At 36.4% G+C, this 20,011-nt stretch overlaps 1 protein-coding gene across 1 annotated transcript in view; it reads right to left on the reverse strand.

The window, feature by feature from the left end:
- The window catches only part of FSIP1 (fibrous sheath interacting protein 1), a gene marked incomplete at both ends in the record, with an annotated part of 71,272 nt that overhangs the window by 38,650 nt on the left and 12,611 nt on the right, over positions 1-20,011 (reverse strand). Inside the window, 2 exons of the mRNA XM_084264209.1 lie at positions 7,447-7,584; positions 14,029-14,193. Of these exons, the coding sequence (XP_084120335.1) occupies positions 7,447-7,584; positions 14,029-14,193 (303 nt within the window). The remainder of the gene's footprint in view (positions 1-7,446; positions 7,585-14,028; positions 14,194-20,011) is intronic.

Below are 20,011 nucleotides of genomic sequence, written 5' to 3' on the forward strand. Positions count from 1 at the left end.
GTCCTGCTTTGAAACCAAATATTTATCTCAATCATGAAATAAAGATGCCAGGTTGAGGAAAGAGGTGTTAAAAAGGAATAGAAAAGGGCCTTGCAAGTGGATATATGCGGCCTGGTTTAGACACGGCAGTGGGAGAGGCAGGGGGCAGATAAATGGATGGCATAGTAAAAAGGTAATAAGCAAATACAGGAACATTGTTACATCACATCTGCTGAGGCCAGAGAGTGTGAGAAAGGATTTACTGAGAGAGTAATACAAAAGCAGAGAAGCTCCTCAGTTTTCATGAATTCTGTCATCAACTCAGACAAAACATAGTTCCAATATGAGTCAGTCTGATGGTGTCAAATGCCATTTATAAAGACAATTACGAAAGCAATGCTGTTACAGTTAAATTTGAATCATGCTAAGAGCTACAAAACTGAAGAAGATCAAACAATGACTATAAATAGCACCACATGAATTTAGGTAACAGTGGGTAGTCAAAGATGGTTTGAGGGTTTTTTAGGATGGGAAACACCACAGTATGTAGGAGAAAAAAAGCTAAGAAAGCAGTTCTACAAAAGAAAATGAGACCATATAGAAGACATTGGGAAAGAGAAGAACAGATACAGGTGTGGGGAGGAGAGATTAAAAAAACAATCACCAGAGTCATTGTTTTAACTGGAAACGCTACATTTGAAGAGAAGGAGGATCAGGACATTCAATTAACAAAGAATTGGGTCATTCTTATCTAGAATGTTTAAAACTGTTGTCACTGCAAGCATCAAATTCCAGCAATGTTTTCTCCTACACAATTTTGATGCATAACTAATACAATACAAGCTGGCAACATAACTTACTATCATATGGATATAGTTTAACTATATCAGCATCTACAGAAATATTATCTGAATTTTCCATATAAACTAGAATAATCATTACAATTTAAAGTGATTACAATTTTAATATAATTTAGTCTTTAAAATAATATTTTAAAATACTGAATTGAAAATAATTTAAGTCCTGATGCAATTTATTGCTTTCACATTATTACAAATACTTTTATCAATTGTTTCATTCTTGTCCACAGTACTCTGAAAAAACCCCAAAAATAAGGAAATTTATTTCACTCATATAACTGAAATATTTAAATTTTATGAATCTGCTATGAATCGTATTGTTTTCATGTATCTATGTTAAATGAAGAAAATAAGACTTTCACACTAATATTTTCTCCCAATGGAAAAGCTGCCACATTTTATTCTGAAACTACTTTGTTCAGTCACATAATGAGAAAAAAAATTTGTAGAACTTGGATAAACAAGATCTCTATGAAGCCTGGAAACAACCTGGCAAGCAACTTTGTTCCTTCAGAAAGTACCTACCAGGTCCTAATACACAAAGTAGAACATCTCAACCTTATTTAGATAGCTGTCCTTCTCCCCTTTATTTGGTGCAATGAGATACATGAGATACATGTTAGGAAAAGGTTTATTAAACAATTCTGCATTTATGGATAAGCATATGCTTATTCAGAAACCAGCCAGCACAGGATAGAATGAGAACTAAAATAAAGATGTTTGCTATCTATATGTTACTCAGCAGATATCAGAAGAACCTAGAAAGACTAACAATGCACAAAGTAATCAAAAATATGCTTATGTTGCTGTACTGAAAAGTATTAGTAATTAATTTCTGCAGACATTGTGACTGAAAAACTTATTACAGGATTGTCTAGCTGACAAATTATTCTCCAAATACATGGCAGGACTTGCTCTCTTCTTCCCTTTAAAGCAGGAGGAAGGAATTATGGTAGAAGTCAGGAACAATTTCCCCTTTCTGGACTCAGGATCAGGTGCATTGAATTCAATCAGTTTCAGGGAAAAAGCTAGAATAAGATTATGCGTAACAATGAACTTCCTCATCATTCTGATGCAGGGTAAACCCTGGAACGGTTTGTGAGACTTTCTCTAGCACTAAACAGTAATTAATTTTATCCTGCAGTTTCCTTCCTCACAGATATGCATTATTCTGCATCAAGAATATAAGAAACGTGTCTTTTGGAGTAAGATCGCGCAGGTAATCAAAGCTCTTAATAGCATTTATACATTTACTACTTTGCTATTTTTGTTCTGCACCCTCCACACCAATTGGTCACCTTACTGCCAAGTTCAGTGATTCAGATAACAGAACGTGTACTTTCATATTATTTTATATTAAAAAAATACATCAATAATTTAAAATCACATAATGTATTTGGCCAACAAACTGCATAAACTTGTGAAAAAAATAATTCCTAAAGTAGTATGGACATCTGACGATGAGTTTCTAGCTAAGAGTAGGCAAACAAGATTTAGCTTGTGTTTTAGAACTACTTAGTGCAAGTAAGCAGACATTTTTTTTAGAGTAGGTATCAGTATCTCAGTCATGCTCAGAGGTAACACTATTTATACATATGTGCATGCATGCATACAATTATATGCATATATATTTAATTTGCATTTGAAATACTTTTTAATCTATACACTTAACCAAAATCCAAAGAACAGGCATGTATGCCTAGATTTTGACAGGAAAGAATCTGTTTTCAGCATAAGACATTTGAAAAAAAACACCCACATAGCCAGCAAAGGTGAAACTCACTTAACAGCTTCCTAGGATGTGCATTTAAACCTACTGCCACAAAGAAATTCAGCACATCAAACAGGCGACCAGATTATCACAAACAGACAACTAGTAGAAGCCACAAGTGAAAAATAACTACATTTATTATTCTTTCTATCTAAAATTCTTTTCATTAATGCTCAGCAACACGCATTTGGCAGCTGAACTTTTTTTTTCTTTTTTTTTTTTGAAGCAGCAGTTAACAATGCAATTCACAAAACAAAGATAAGCCCAATGGTTTCCAGGAAACTGAAAGATGAAAGAATGTGGAGAGAGTCAGCCATGGTTTCAAATGAAGAACAAGTGAACTAAGGTCAAACCTAAAAGAAATCCAGCAAGGGCCCAGAAACCATGGTACAGATACATTTCAGTTGGATTGAAATTTCACAATGCATTTCAACAATGCATACAATACATTCTTTGGTATATTAATTCACTGAGGACAATTTTTTCAAAATAAAGGAGGACCTCAGATTCCAGAGCCCTTAGTTTCATTACTTTAAACATAACGCTTAGCAGATTTTCTGGGGTCTATATCAATTGTAAAATATGTTAAAAGCTTATCTTTCAGCCTTTTTTTTTGTGCTGGCTTCCAGACATAGCTGAAACCATGAAGTCTTAGAGCACACATGAGGTAAGGTATAGTGGAGGAATCCATAAACTTCAACATTTCAGAAACTAGCACCTTCTAAATAGCCTGCTCCAGAAATATGATTAACGTATTCCTCTCCCTTGAGGAGAAAGTCAGAGAATAAAGCTAGTGGTATATGAATCCATTGGAACAATTCATTTTGCAGTAGTGGAAGAAATATAGCATTCAAAAAAAATTATACAATTACCTTTATACCTACTGTACATCAGCCCCTAACACACAGCTAAATTCTGCTTAGTTAAGCTACACATAATTTTCACCTAAGAAACTAAAATAAACAAATGAAAGAAGCAACAAAAAGCTTTTATCTGAGGGATTTTTCTAAATCTTTTTTAAAGTCACTGATCAGACATTAAATAGATAAAATACTATATTTTAAAATTATAAAGCCCAGTATGACCATGCAATAAGAAATAACATTACTAACTGCTAAAAAAAAAAAAAATCACTTCCTCTATTCAAAGCAGAGAATTTATTTCCAATTTTGTACAGCAGATTACAGTGGGTTAGAAAAGAATAAAGGAGAAATGTAAATGCAATGAGAATTTTAAATAGACAATCCAAGTAATTAAGCTAGAACAATAACTGAACATTAAAAGCTGCACACCTGGACTCTTGACAAAAGTCAGAGACAATCTCTCATAACCTGGATTTTATACCACAGAAATGAAGTTTTCACCAGAATATCCCCTAGAACCACTCCTAGGCACTCTTCCTCTGACATGCAGTGAAGACTGCCACCTATTGAATAACAAACAGTATTTCCAGAAATAATTAAATTATGTACCACCCCTTCACCCCCCCCAGCCAAAGCCTTGAGTTTAGCTTTTTGTCATGCAATTTCCTGGTAAAAAGCAGTTTTGCTGTTAACACTGTTACAGAATTGACAGCCAAAATATTACTTTGGTAAAGAAACAAGGCATCCAATCCACACTGCATAAGAGTTCTGATTTGCAGACATTCCCACACCAAATAAGAAAAAATATTCAATTATGTATGTCTCATCAGATAATGATACCATGGTGTTTTGTCCAATCTTTTCTTCTAACTACTGTATTTTCCAGAAATAATATTAGATGGTATCAAGGACATGAACCTAAGAAAACAAAGAGGCAGGAATTTTTGAAGTCTGTTTTTTGTTCACACAATAAAAGTGTACATTTTCTGTACATTTCACATTGGTGATGGAAGGAAAAACCTACTTTCATTCAGAGTTGACTACTTCCTTATTTACACTGGCAAACAAAGTATCTCACAGAGGACCTATTACACAAATATTTGTGTATCAATATGCTGTGATCTCAGAGTCAAGCTTACCAAGCAGCCACTGATAAAACACCCCAGTATGTCCCTCCAAAGAAGCTTTACCAGGTGCTGCATAGAACAAAGCAGTGGTAGCCATGAATTGCATGTTGGTACAGATGACACATTCTGTTTTCACAAACACTGTAAATTAACATTACAGTCTACTTATTTAGAGTTCTAAATACACACAATCTAGCCAAGGAAAAATGTGTGGTATGTTGCAAGAGTCTGCACGTAATGTGATACCAAACCATACTGCTATAACCCATCCAAGACTTGGAATGGATCCATTTATATGCAAAACACTGGAATGAGTCAGCAGCCCATTGCATTTCCCAGGCCTGCTGTAGACTATCATACAGTTCCCAGACGCATTTCCTCAGATTGTTTGTCTCCTGAACAAGGTCAGTAGTAGCAAAAAGTGATATAAAGGTCAATGACTAGGAAAAGATGACAATACACAGAGTTATTTTATCTGGTTACCCATTAACCTATTCAATAGACTGAATACAAAAAATTCCTCCAGCTAATCGCCTTCCACCTTTTTATTGTTTAATATAATAGAGCAGTGTGTTAAAATGAAGTTCTACTATTGTTTTGATGCTGTCAACACTACTGCCTTACTGTAGTCACACACAGACACAAGCAAACAGCCTCTAAAGCAATCACTGCCTCCTTGACTGAAGTCTTTGTTCCCATACTCCATAAATATGTAAAATTAACTAACATCAGGAAAAATGTGTCAATTAGCCTCCCCCACCCCCAAACCGAAGTCTGGACTGTTTGCAGTTGTATCCAGATTAGCTTTAAACCTGCTAGAAGCCTAATCAAATTGGCAGATGCAGCACTGCCAGGATAAACCTTACCTACGTAGATAGCAGCTGGAGTTTTAACTCTAGCAGCAGAGCTACCTGTAATGGAGATTATACCACTGCAGTTATATGCCACTATCTGAATCTCAAGGCATGTGATCCACACTGGAGATCCCTTTCTGAGGGTGGTAAGATAACTGGAACAGTATTTGTCCTACCTAACTCTGGTCACTGAAGAAGGTAAGTTTACTGCTGCATAAAAACCTCCACAAGCCAAAGGCAGACTACATGGATTTTCAGTTTGATAGAACAAATTAATATATTAATGTTTTTATGATTACAAGAAAAACATGAAAATCAGCTGCACAGAGTAAAATTTCTACAATGCATGGCAAAATGAAAAATTACTATTTTTCCTTTAATGCAGTGATAATATAAAAAGATTACCACCTGAGAAATGTATATAAATTCTTTTTGCTTCTATGGGAAAGGAATCAAATCATCAGGCCAGGGTGGGAGGAGGGTGATGCCTTGTCCAAGTCCTTGCTTAAAGCAAGGTCAGCTGTGAGATCCGATCAAATGCCTTATGGCTTTGTCCAGCCAGGTCTGCAAAATTTTCAAGGATGCAAATTTCTAAGACTCTCCAAGCAACCTCTCCCCATTCTTAATTGTCCTCAGAGGTATTTATTTTGTAGTTAAATCCAGGTGGATCCTCCTCATTTTATTAATACTATCTTTGGTCTCCTACCATGTAACTCAGTAAAGATACTACAGCTTCCCTGTAAGGTCTGGTTTGGTACTGGAAAGGTACTGTTAGATCCACCTGCACCATATCTTCTCCAGGTTCATCAAAATCTCCTCAATCTCATAGGTCAAGTGCTTTAGTCCCAAATTATCTTGGCAGCCCTCTGCTGAGCTTGCTCAGCCATGTTGACACCTTTCATTACTGTGGAGCCCGAAACTGGATGTGATACTCTAGCCAGTCTAATGAGAACCAGGTAAAGGGGAGTAATTAATTCCCTTAATCAATTGGCAATACGCATGTTGATACAGCCAAGTATGCTGTTAACCTTCATCACTGCAGGGCATGTGTAGTCTCTTGTCCACAGTGATGCCAGACCCTTTCTAGCAGGGCAGCCCCCTGGCCAGCCAGGCTTCACCTTGAATTGTTTGAGGGAGTTATTCCTCTCCAATGCAGAACTCTGCATTTGTTCTTGAAGATTTTGTACAGTTCCTTGCAGCCCACTCCTCCAGCCTGCTTCCCAGTGAGTGGCAGCCCTTCCAGCTTACAGAGCAGATCTAGTCATTTCATCAAAAGCAGCAATCAGGCTGGTCAGGGATGACTTGCTGTGCTGGTTTTGGTCAAGACAGAGTTATTTTTCTTCACAGCAGCTGGTATGGGGCTGTTTTGTATTTGTGCTGACAATAGTGTTGATAACACAGACATGTTTGCATTACTGCTGAGCATTGCTTACACAGAAGGCCTTTCCTGCCCTTCACACTGTCCCACCAGTAGGCTGGGGCTGCACAAGGCACTGGGAAGGGACATAGCGGGGACAGCTGACCTCAGCTGACCAGAGGGATATCCCATAATATATGACATCATGCTTACAACACAAAACTAGAGAAAGAAGGGGGGACATCCGGAGCAATGCCATTTGTCTTCCCAAGTAACCTTTTACACTGTCTTGGAGATGGCTGAACATCAGACCTGTCCTTCAAAGATGACTGAATTATATGACCCCTAAAAAAAAATCCTTTTAGGATGTATTTATGTATGGTTGCATATGCTTTTGCCCTCTGGGGAGGAAGAGAGGAGAATAATTTCTTTGACTTTGAAAGACAGTGTGTTAATGAGAAACATGCATTATGACTGAAAAATATGTTCCCCAGACTAAGAAAAATTAGTTGAGACTTTTGCCTGTATATCAGGCATTTTGACAATGTTGCAGAATTCAGTTTTAAGACATATGGAACAATAAACTCCAATTTTTCAAACTAAGGGGGAAAATGCAACAAAAATAGGAGACTTACAAGATTTCTCTCCAGGGCTTTCAGCTGATGATCTATTTCTTTCAGACGATTTTGTTGATCACGTTGTTCCTTATTATGTCTCAGAACCTTTTCACCTGGAACTGCTTGTAGGTTTCTGTTGGCATAAACCAGAGACTCCTGACAAAAGGAAGTAGAGGCAAAAATTAAACATATGGCTTTATATTGCTTCAAATCTAGAGGGGTTTTCTTTCAATTGCTATCAGGAAAACATTGAAGTGTTCAGAATAATGTATCCATTCCAAATTTGCAAATGCATAGTTTTCCTTTTGCATATTTTGCAAACCCAACAGCTAAACATTAAGCTGGACTTATTTCAATAAAAGAATTCTCCAAATTTTAAGAACAATTTCTTAGTCTCCAGAGCTAACACTTTGATGCTTAAATTCCAAACCAAGTAGATTATCTCCCTGATAATCTGGGATGAGGGGTTCAAAGCCTACTCCTATTAACCACACTGAAATTAGAATTAGGCCAGAAGGGAAAGGAAGAACTGAACAGAAATGACCATAGGTTTTGTTTACTAGGTGTCTTGGTAAACGAGAAATAACCCAGCCTTGTAAATTGGAGTTAGATGCACAACCATTATTAAAGATTTGGGTTACACATTCTCACATCCTTCAGTACCTTTTGATCAGATTCTGAAGTTTGTATCAGACATGAACACATACAAGGTTCAATATTAGATGTAATTTAGATCAGTAAGAACAACAAGAATTGGCAAAACAGCAAAATCATGTTGTAATTGAAATAAAACCAAGGCTTCCTCTTGCAAACCAAAGATCCTACAGAAGAATCCAAGGAATTGGATAATGGTACAGACAAAAAAAGCAACCAAAACAACACACTATTAGTCAGTTCAACCCAAAGGAACATGAGCGTCCATTTAAACAAAGACATATTCTAGTCGTTCTTATTTTCAGAAGCAGCTCAGTCTTAATAAACACACAAGGAAAAGAATTTCAAGTAGCGTGTCTAATTGGAAAGAAAACCAACCTTTGCAATTCAATGGAAAATTTCTCAACTGCAATATATAAAAAATTGTTAGCATCTGTAAGCAGCTTTTTCTAAACATCAGACAAATCTCGAAGTTCTCATATTTAAACCAGTCAACTGCCTGAAAATAAACTTATTTTAACAGAGTATAAAGCTTTGAATATACATTTACAATCAGCACTAGTTGATAGTACCATGATGCCAGTAAAATTTCCTATAACACAGATATAAAAAGCACCATCTGTTAATGACTAGAACTGGTCCACAATGAACTGAAGTTTAATGTTGGCCATCTAAAGCTAAATTCTTAATATTCAGTGTCTTCTAAAACTAGGCTTCTAAATACAGGGAGTTTCTTAAGTAAATATGGTGCCCAAGGGCAAGAAAACTGCATGACTGACATTTAAACAGGCACAAAAACCCCAAAGGACTTATTTGTGTTTATTAATGTATGAAACAAAGATATAACCTTTAGATATGCAACATAAATACTAAGTTGGCAAAGCAGCTCAAAGTCTAACAACTGAAAGTCTCCTTAATAAGAGGAATTACTTTAGTGTGTCTTTGTTCTCCCAGTGATTTTAAAACAAGTCAAATTATACCAGTAAAGGTGAGGAGAAAGATGATGGTATATATCTTTTTCTCATTTGAAAAAAACCCCAAGCTTACAGCTATTTCTGCAATTACATTTGTAAATCAAATCATCTAAGCTGTACATATAGTGAGAAATTACCATCTGAGCAGTTGGTGCTCAGCATGGATCAGAGCTGCAGTTACGATTTATTTTAAAGAGCAATGTTATGAATACAATATGAATAAAAATATACAACTAGCAGTACTGAGAAGCCACCAAATACATTATATACTTCCCAGTATTTTATTTTGGAGGTTGTATGCATGGATTATTGGGTATTTTTATATTAACCCAAAACAGCATTCAAACTGCAAACAGCATCTCTGGAAATATTATTGCTCCAATATCAGCTAGATTTTAAAAAGTAACAGTGAGAGGAGCAATAAAATTTACAAAGTTAGCACCCTCAAATTTTGCTTTCTTTCCCACACACATTATTGAAACAAAGCTTTATGCAGATCTCTGCCCTAATCTTACGAATAATTTCAGGCATACATTTTACAGACAGCTCAGATGCAGCGAGCACTTAAACTTTTCTAACGTTAAGAAAACCATGTAACATAAGTTATTTCTCCTCTATCATACTCAGTATGACTTTAAGCCTGGTTGCTTCTCTGGTGAGACAATATTGTTCTATCAAAACAAATTCTTAACTGGGATAAACTTTATTCTCCATAAACTTTTCTTGCATATTGATCTTTCCCATCATACCTGAACCAATTCGTATCAGAGAGTGCTGGATAAAACTTGAACTATGAACATTTACCAGAAAACAGAAGTAAAAAGTACTTCTTGAAACATTTCTCCAATACATTATTTAGTTAGTTTTGAACTGTTAACTATAGGCTACTGCTATAATTGAAATACCTATCAGGTATAAAAGAACTCATCAAGGTAATACACAATCATTAAGGTTGTCTTTACAAGACAATCAAGCTGACAGATAATGTTTCTTTAAACACCATCTCCATTTCCTTTTATCTTCAGGTAGTTTTCACATGTTTTCAAGCTGGCAGCTGTACTTAACACACACAGTCTTATGCTTCATATTCTTTATCCTATCATTTTCTTGCCTTTTCCAGGATTACATATAACTTCATATTTTGGGGGAAGAACACATGAAGACAGAAGCTTTTTTAAATATTTAATCATTCTGGCACCTGAACAAAGAAATGTTTTGGAGAGAAATACAGTTCTGATGAGAAACATTTCCATGTAAAAGAGAACATTAGTCATGGAAAAGCATTCTGAATCCAGCTGGACTCCCTGTGCTGGGAAGGATCTGTATGCTCCTCTGCAAGGGCTCAGCTATGGTGCTGTAGGATAATGAAAGCCAGTTGTTAAAGATTCCAGAGTCAGAGCATAGTTCCTATACCCTGTCAAAGTATCTATCAGTGGCAGGAAGGAGCTTTCCCATCGAACCAATGGTGATTACATGTTTGCATTTTGAAATCTACATCTAATGCAATTCTTGGAAGAATGTACAGTTTTATGATATGCAACTCTAAACTAATTTTGGTTTAATTATTTCTAAAATCCTAAATGAGAACCAAAGCAGATGATTTACACATGAACAATTTCTCCCAATGTTCCCCATCACTAATGCATTATATTGTACTCAACCACAACAGATGAAATCCACATCTCAGAGAAATCAGAAAGAATTTCAGACCAGATTTTTAGAAGAAAGATTAATGTTTCTTCTCAGCCTCTTCTCCATGTTCCAAATTAGACTAGTGTCCTGTAACAGCCAGACACCTTCAAAATAAATTCTGTATGTCCAGGATTTTTTTTTTTTAGCCCTTTGGGACAAAAACAGAAAGGAAAAAAACCACACACACACAGAGTTTAAAAAAACAGACTCCTAAGAAACAAATACTGCAGTGCATTCAAATCTGCATTCCATAGCATATGCACCAACATCTTTATCTAGCAATTACTTTTACAGAATTGACCTCAATTATGGGAGAATTTGTGATACAATCTAAACTGAAACTCTGCATAAAAGAAATGGGTAGAAACGTATCTGAGACTTCAATGATACTACAGAGCCCCAGTTTCACCAACAATTATTTCATCTCTCACAGCATTTAAAGAATACATGTGAGGTTGATAAAAAAGAAAATTCCTGCATATTTAATTCACTCTATTAGTAAGTTAAATGTGTCCTGCTTCTAACCATTTTTTCAGAGGAAAAAGTTTATCAGCCTTTAAGTGCTGATAGCTAATTTATTTCCCCACTTAGTTGCTATGATCAACTAGAGAAGCAATTGAAAATGTTGTTGTTAAACACTTGAAATTAAACCAAGTAGGGTGCAGACAATCAAAGCTCTTATTGCCTTTGTCTTGCATGCAACATTCATTCTAACATATCACAAAACACTATCTTCTTTTAGCAAAAGCTCCATTCAATTAACTCTTCAGACCCTTTCTGGGTAGGTTATCAGCTGCTTTTGATCAGGTTCCAAGAGACATTCAGTACAAAGAATCTTGGTATTGTTCTGTGACCCACTCATTGTCTGATACCAGAACTGATGCTTCAAGAATAGTCAGCTTTTTAAAAAGAAAATACATAAGAATTTCCAGTTTCTATCAATATTGATTGTATTAAACAAGGCTGTTTTAAGAAGATGAGTGGCAATGATCTTAACACAACCTTAAAAAACCTTTTTTCATGCCTTCTGACGGGAAGCTCTCTAAACTCAAAACAGTCACTAATTTCTCAGCTATTGCTGCATGTTACTTCCTGTTTTTGAGAAAGCAACTGTCAAAGGAATTTGAAAACAAAAGGTGTTGAGGATGAACTCATATAATCAAATTCAGATTGACCTGTTGTTACTGCTCTATGTATGAATTGAAGAGTGATTATTTACCCACCCAAACAAACATAATAGGGATAAAGGCTAGACCTGGTATGGAACTCCACCATAAGCAGTCAAGTTCCTGAAATTATTTTCTCCTCCACTTACCATTAAAAAAAAAAAAAGTAAAAGTTACCAGTTGAAATTCTATGTAAACAAGGCCAGTCATATCATACTGACAAATAGAATCAGATTGCACCTACCAAATCAGGCTTCATGACCTCAGACCTAACATTGACTTGCCTAAAGACTAGATCAATACGCAACTAAGACAGCCACTAGACACCTTGTCCTCTGATGAACGCAGCTTCTCTAGATACACAATGAAGCAGGAATGAAGACACCTAGAGATTTTGGACTCACCCAGAAGTAAACAGACTTCTGAAATTATCTACCCATCCAGTGGGATGATTTGCTTTTGTTATTTGTTTTGTTCTCGGGCTTTTTTTAATTAGTTTTGGATATACAGTTAGTGTCCTTCTAAGTCCAGTTTTAAACAACTAAAGCCTCCTACTTCAATTCATATTTATTCTGTTTAGCTCTTTCTCTAAATTTATAAAACCACCTTTAAATAATCCCGTGCTTTGGTAGCTTTCAATTAAATGACTCACATGCTTAAGTTTATCTGAACAAAACAAAACAATGACAAATGGAATCCTTTAAGTGTTTCCTGGAACTACAATGTCCAGAAACCTTTTACATTCCACAAAACAAAGTTGAAGAGAGGTTGCTTGTCACTAACGAAGGGTGATTTATGGAATTAATTATCTCTTTTTGATCTTAAGTTTAATGTTATTCAAAAAGGTAATGCATTACTTTTCAATAAACATACACATCAACTTAAGTTTCTATTCAAATACCTCCAAGCCTTTACCTGAATGAAAACAAAGGAAAAGCAGCCACTCTGACAAACGTTCCCAACCAGAGTGTTTATTATCTCAGCAGTCGCAATAACTCCAAGCTTATATTTCATAACAATGCACACAGGATCCAGCAATCATTAGCAAGCTCAGGTTGATGAACCTGCAATTACTGGATGGGTAACTGCATTTGCTTCAGTGATTACCCACTAGAGGGAGTCGCTGTTCCACACATTAAATCTCGGTTGGTAAATGATCAACATCAAAATGCTACTCGAACTATCAGCAACAGAAACTACTACGGGTAAAACAAAGCCTGAAGTTAAAACAGAAGTGAATACCAAAAATTACAATCAAATGCTGTAGAAAAAGAAAATAAAGATAGCCACAGTTATTGTAGCCATTCAAAGAGACATTGCTCATACTCTGGTAACTCAAAACAGTTTTGCCAATGTACACTCTTATGGAGCCCCTAATATACCTGTTCTGGTTGTAAAATGTAAATTTTACAGAAATAAAGTTTTATGAAATTGGTACAAAATAAGAGTTATGGTATTTTGTGTTTCCCCCATTCAATGGGGGAAAACATTACTGGGTCACAGGAAGAATTGGTGGTCTTCTCTGTACAAAATTCAATCAATCATTTCTCAAGGCTGAGACCACATAGATTCTTAATATTGCTCGCAAGGGAAAAAGGCAACAGCCATTAAAAACAATGGACATATAATTTCAATAGATATTTCACTGTCTTTAACACTGCTTAACAGTATTTGCTTTATCTTTCAGTTCATAAAAGAATAGGCTTTTGCAATCCTAAAATCAGAAGAAACCTAATTCTAATTCCCAGCAACAAATTATCATGTGTAACATGTTCGTATGCTGACAAAATTGCTTAGGCCCTCACGCAGTCAAAAATGACCAAGTTATCAATTCCTGCATATGAATTACTTATTCAAAGTGTGGAATCAACAAATGTCAAAAACAAGACATTCCTTGAATTATATACCACTCAAAATAACCGCATAATGTTTTTCCATATGATTTCCGTAGCCACAGATCTCTCTTCATTCTTTAAACACATACACTCTGAGAACAAATAGACAATAGAGAAAAATGCAAAAGCTACAGATCCATGTTCTATTGTCATTATCACCAGATCTCAACACACATTTCAAACAAGAAACTGCGACACAAGTTATGTTCTTTAACATACCTGATAAATCTGGCTTGAAGGTTTTGAGCCACAGCTGGAAATCTCAGAAAAATCCCCGTGAGACAGCAGTACTTGAAGTTTAGCATCTATCTCATTTAGGTGATGAAATTGGTTTGGTTCAGGTGTGTATCCTTCTCCTGGTGCTAGCCAGTCATATATATCCTCCTATTGAAAGATACAGAAAATATTTCATCTTTATTCCCTGTCTTTAAAGGGAGTTGCACATGAAGTGTATTGATTTTTCAAATAAACCATACTTAAGAATAAAATGTAAGTTTTCATCCACCTCAGTATATAGCTGAAAACTAACAATATTCATGTACCAAGCACACTAAAAAGCAGATATGGACAGAAAAATTAGAGGCATAAATTTTTTTTAATATAACCAAATAGCTAGTTAAATTGACTTCAAAAGTATATAATTTCATTTTCTTTTTTAGAAAACACAGGCATTGGTAAAACATAATAGCAAAAATGGTGTGTTAATCTAAACAGACTTCTGTTATTATTTTACTTATTTCTATAAAAGCCTGTGTCCTCACTGACTAGCCACGCAGAAGCCTATTGCTTCAACCAAGATGCCTTGCCTCCATTGCCAGCTGGCCAAAGAGCAATCAGTCAGCTCCCAAGTTCCCCACCCATTCTTCAGAAGGTTATACAACTCCCTTGATCAAGTTCTCTTTATGCCTAAGAGAAGCGCACAATCACAGAATATTTGGGGTTAGAAGAGACCTCGAAAGATCATCTAGTCCAACCCCCCTGCCAGAGCAGGATCACCTAGATTAGCACTTTGGATAGCTAACCCATTTTCCCTAATGACACATCTCACAGCCTCTTAGCCAAGTTAGTCAAACCTTCAAACCAGCCTCAATGCCATGCCTACCACAGCTCCTTTCCATGAATGCAAACTCTCCCTTTGTGGCAGTTTCTGTATTTGTTCAATACAGCAGTCCCAGCTCCCAATTGAAGAAATAATTGCTTGCCACAGTCTACATTGCGTATAGATTTTGCTGTCCAGCACTGCACTGTAAGCATCCTTTTTAATGCAATTGGCATGAAAATCAATTTTAGGAGTGCTGTGCTCCTTTGCAAGACAGTGCAGAGAATAGAGATGAAGAGGAAAGTGTCTGGCAGACACAGGTCTACAAGTCCTGAGACAGAAAACACAAAGAACATGCTATAAGCTCACACTAATTTCTAATATTGAAGTAGAAAAGCACAGCTCAGACTGCACTAGAACTGTCTTCAACATAATCATAAGTCACTTCTGTTACACCCTGCACCTCAGCGCTCCTTGTTTACACACTTAAGAGAGCTGACCATACAGCAAATTTAAGACAGTAAGGTATTCTCAACTACTCTGGACACATCTTGTCAAACTCTCCCAATGAACTTGTATCTCCAAGTCTGCCAGCAAATGCAGGCACGCATCTATTTTAGTATGCACTCAATCACACCTGCACAGCAGCACATCAGAAGTCCAAATAAAGTGGAACACAATACATTAACTTTCTATTGTCCTCTGAAGGAAGTGGAAGCAACAGACTCCTGTGCAAGTCAACAAAGGAAATACAATCAGCAGCTGTATCTAGGACAACCACAGTCCATCTAATAAGGAGTCAAAAAGAGAGAAAGTCTGACCAAGGCCAGGCTTGGAATGAAACTGCAGACATTGATGCTGTGGCAGAAAGCACCTGGAGCCAAATCTCAAAACGAGGGTATGAGACATAACATGTCATTTGCAGTGTATCACCAAAGAAGAAAACAACACATCCATAGGAAAGCAAAGCAACAGCTCTGAATAGCTACCAACCCTCTAGATTCTCAGTATGTTACCACAGAAAGACTGGGAGAGATGGAGCGCTCAGAGTTATTTTCTTGATCACAATTTACATGACTTTTTCCTTTTAATAGCAGTAACACCTGACTAATCAAGATGAGTATGTGTTCCTAATACAGACAGATGCATGAGTGAGCTTGGCCCGCTTAAGTCAAACAAACAAGCTTATGTTCCCAAACAGATGCAGGTTCTCCCTATCAACCTGGCCTTCCTGTCTCACACTCAGGGAAGCAAGTCTGCATGGCCACCATTCACTGGGAATGACACTAGAAGATTACATGTCTGCACTGACAGCAAAGAAACAACAGGTAGGACCTTAGAAGGGCAGGGCATGGATGTGGGGGAAGGGCATGGGGTGTATAAGCTGGTTTCCTATCTTTTCCCTAACAGAAGAGGCCCAGCACCTTGTCCTAAGATTTCAACATCTGTCTTGCAAGGGATTCATGCCCCACACTCCTTTACAGCTTCCAGATTAGTCCTCTGGCTATTCAAGCAGCCACATCCACAGAAAAAGAGGAAATATCAGCTTCCAATTACAATACCACTGCTATGAGGTCATCTCTGATTCATCCTCACTACCCTAAAACACACTGGTTACAAAGAGAGAAAGCATACCCCAAACACCTGTAACAAATTACCTCCATACTATTAAAAAAAAAGTAATGTTTCATGAAACAAAATCAATTCTTCTAATGCTATCTCATACAAGTATGATGACACAACCAGTAAGCCTGACCAGGAATGACCTGACTCCAGAAAAGCAACTCAAAAATGTCTTTAGAAGCTTGCCAGCTTTGTGGAAACATCTGTTCAGGTGAGACAGTGACCATCATAATGTATCAAATGCAGTACTACACTTGTGCCACGCTAACCACCCTTAATCAGACACTTAAAAGCATAGAGCAAACACACAGGAATGACTCTACAGGAGTCAGTTAAGTTGCAAGAGGGCTCATTAGAAACTGCTTAGTGTCTATCTCCCATGCTCCAAATATCCAAATTACTCACTTTACTCCACGGTTAAATAGATGGAAACACTATTTTGTATTTTCAAGATGGCTTTGCTTGGAAAATAAGCTTCTGTCCTCTCTGTGTTAACTCAGAACAGTACTTTTACACAGAGCAGTCAGAGCTTATTACTGTGGAGCATTTGGAACAAATTATAGCCCTGCAGCTTTGACAATTAGCTTAGCATGAATATGTACTCCTAAAATATTTTAAATACTCATAAAACACTTTTTAAAAAAAGTGAGAAGTGCTGTTTGGACATACTTAGTAGTACAAATGAAGTTATCTAACCCGCATTACATTATACAAAGGAATTCACACAGCACAGCCAGCTCTGCCTCAACTGATAACCTCCCAAACATTACTTGAGCCAGTGTGGTTGCACCAACTTTTTAGAAGTCAGAGTGAAGTAAGATGAAAGTGGCCATCAGCTGGACAGTTCCCTGGGACAGTTTGAAGCAGTCTAGATTATTCGTTAGCTGATAATTTCCTCATGATCTTTGTTGTAAAGCAGCCACAGGAAATGCCTCACCCATAATACAATTCAAATGTGGGAGAAATATCCATCTCCACACTAGGCAGGATTAAGTAACTAAGTATTATCCTTTCTTCTATTCTACTTTGGCAGTAGATTTAGGAGCTATCTTCTTTAAAGAAATGCTCTAGTACAAACCAGACCAACTCACAAATTCCCATTCTTCTCTATTGCATCAAGAACATATAGCAACACACATCCTGTATAGTGATCTATTTAATATCTGATATAAAGACTAAAATCTCTATAGATACATATCCACATAATAGTGACATGTGCCAAATACAAAGTTTGTATAAATGTTATACTTTTCCATTGCTTTGATGCATTGAGAATTGGGCAAAAATGTGACACACTACTAGTCAGAATTTGCATTAGCCACTCTGCATAATACAATTCAAGTGCTTGTAAATTTTGTGAAGGACATTAGCTTAAATAAAAAGGAAAACCTAAAATCTATGTATTGTGAGAGAAGAGCTATGCAATCAGTAAAATAATAAATTCTTTACAAAATCCCCTGTACTCTAGGTCAGAAAATTAGGATGTTTACTAACAGAAGGCTGTTTAAGACATCTTCAGATCTTTTAATGCTGATGTTTATGAAATTAAGGACCAAGTCCTTGAACTGACACAGTTTCAAGAGAGAATAGAAGAGATGGTATTGTTAATCAAACACCAACATTTCCAATGAGAAGAGAAAATGAAAAAGCAAACAAAAGCCCCTCAACTCTCTCCCTACAGTTTCTTCCCATTCAAAGTCTGGGTGAAGTACTGTTTCAGTTAAACATTTTGTCACCTTTACGTAGGATTATAATGCCAAACCTGTTGCAAATGTATCTAATAGAATATCTTGAATCTTCTCCTAAGTGCATACACAAAAGATCAATTTAATAATGATCCAGTGAGCTTTAGCTTTGCTCTTTTAATATGCAAAAAAGTACAATAAAAAACAACTGTCCTAACCAGTAGATCAAGAACAGATCGCAGAAGGTTCCACTGCATTTTTTCAATGCTGAACTATGTCAACGAAGTCAAACACCTCTGCACAACTTCATTAACCACTGAGCATTTTACACAGATACATAAATCAATCTGCATTCTCAGTGTTTGTGTCCAAACAGATTAAATAAGCTTTCTATGTTTTGGACCAGAAACTGAATAAGTTTCAGCCTAGAAATCATACCAAAGTTCGGTAAATTACAGATTTGTTTGTGTCACAAACCATGGGTAGGTTAGTTCTGTTTCCTTAACCAGTTTGGATTTAGATGAAGAAAATCCTGAGCTCTCTTAACCTTCTTAGCCAACATATGAAACTGTAATTTATAAATGCATAGTTTAGACACAGTTTAGAAAATAATAACAAAGAACATTCACCTCTTAGATGTCTTCACTACCTAATAGAAAATCCTCAAAGTAAAATCTGGGAAGTTTGTGTGTTGCATTTGTTTCATTCTCTCACACCTAAATTTCTATTTTGCCTACTGAAAAATAGTTCAGTCCAGATTATTTTTAGCTGTATAAATTGAACAGAATCTGGACCTTCAGTATATTTCATTCATTCTACACAAAGTTCACACCTTTCTGTTTAGGTCCTGTGATTCAGTATACACTTACAATGTCAAAAAGTTCTTAACATCACTATAAAAAACATAATGTACATTTTAATGTAAAGCAAATTAGAATTTCTTTACACAAAGCAACCATTTCCCAGTATTTCTTATTTATTAAAATGCGAGTTTCTTCAAGTGTTATATCAAGTTTACATAGTTTGAGGACATTCATTCCATGACATGAAAACACATATCATTAGCATCTTTAATACCATACAGAGTTCAAAAGTACTCTAAGTTTCTAGTAGGGTTCATTTTTTTCAAACCAAATTCTATCTGCTTATCCTAGCAGCCAGCCTTATATTGCTTCTGTAAAACAACAAAGTCCCCAAGAACTCCTTCATCATAACATTCGCCTCAAAGCAGTAAGAATAAAGACTACCTCCTAGTAACTGGAAGACTATTTGATGTCTCCTCATTACTGGGAACTATTTTGGGACACAGACTCTCCTAGAAGCAGCTCTTGCTATCCACTGCAGTATGCAGACTGCACACTCTTTAACAAAATTATGCTAAAGCATAAACATCTAATATTTAAGCAGAATTGGCTCCTCTGTATATTTTTAAAAAACAGTGAGTTGGAAGCTGGCATGTTTCCTTTCTAAATGGACACATTAGCATCATCAATGTATATTTCCTCTACTGCTGTATTATGAAGTGGAGGTCCTCAAAAAACTCCAAGGATTTACTGGCCCTGCTACCAGAGACTACAGCCCTAGCCACTCAGATTGACAGGCCGTAACTTCACATTTCACAGAGAGAAAATAGGTCATCTTCTCTTATATTTCTAAGACTCCTTTCACCCACATCTAATTTCTGCTGGTTTTCTGAGGCCAGGCCTGTCCAAGCGTTGATAAAATGAACAAAGCAGCCAATGAAAATTCATTCTTGGAGGCAAAGCCACTCGGATTTGTCCAGCTTTTCTCTCAAATCTCAGTAGGTTGCTTCGTGGTCAGACTTAAACAAAAAAAAAAAAAAGTTTTACTGTAA

This window comes from Gallinula chloropus (assembly GCF_964237585.1).
Source record: "Gallinula chloropus genome assembly, chromosome: 4".
Classification (NCBI taxonomy): Eukaryota; Metazoa; Chordata; class Aves; order Gruiformes; family Rallidae; genus Gallinula; species Gallinula chloropus.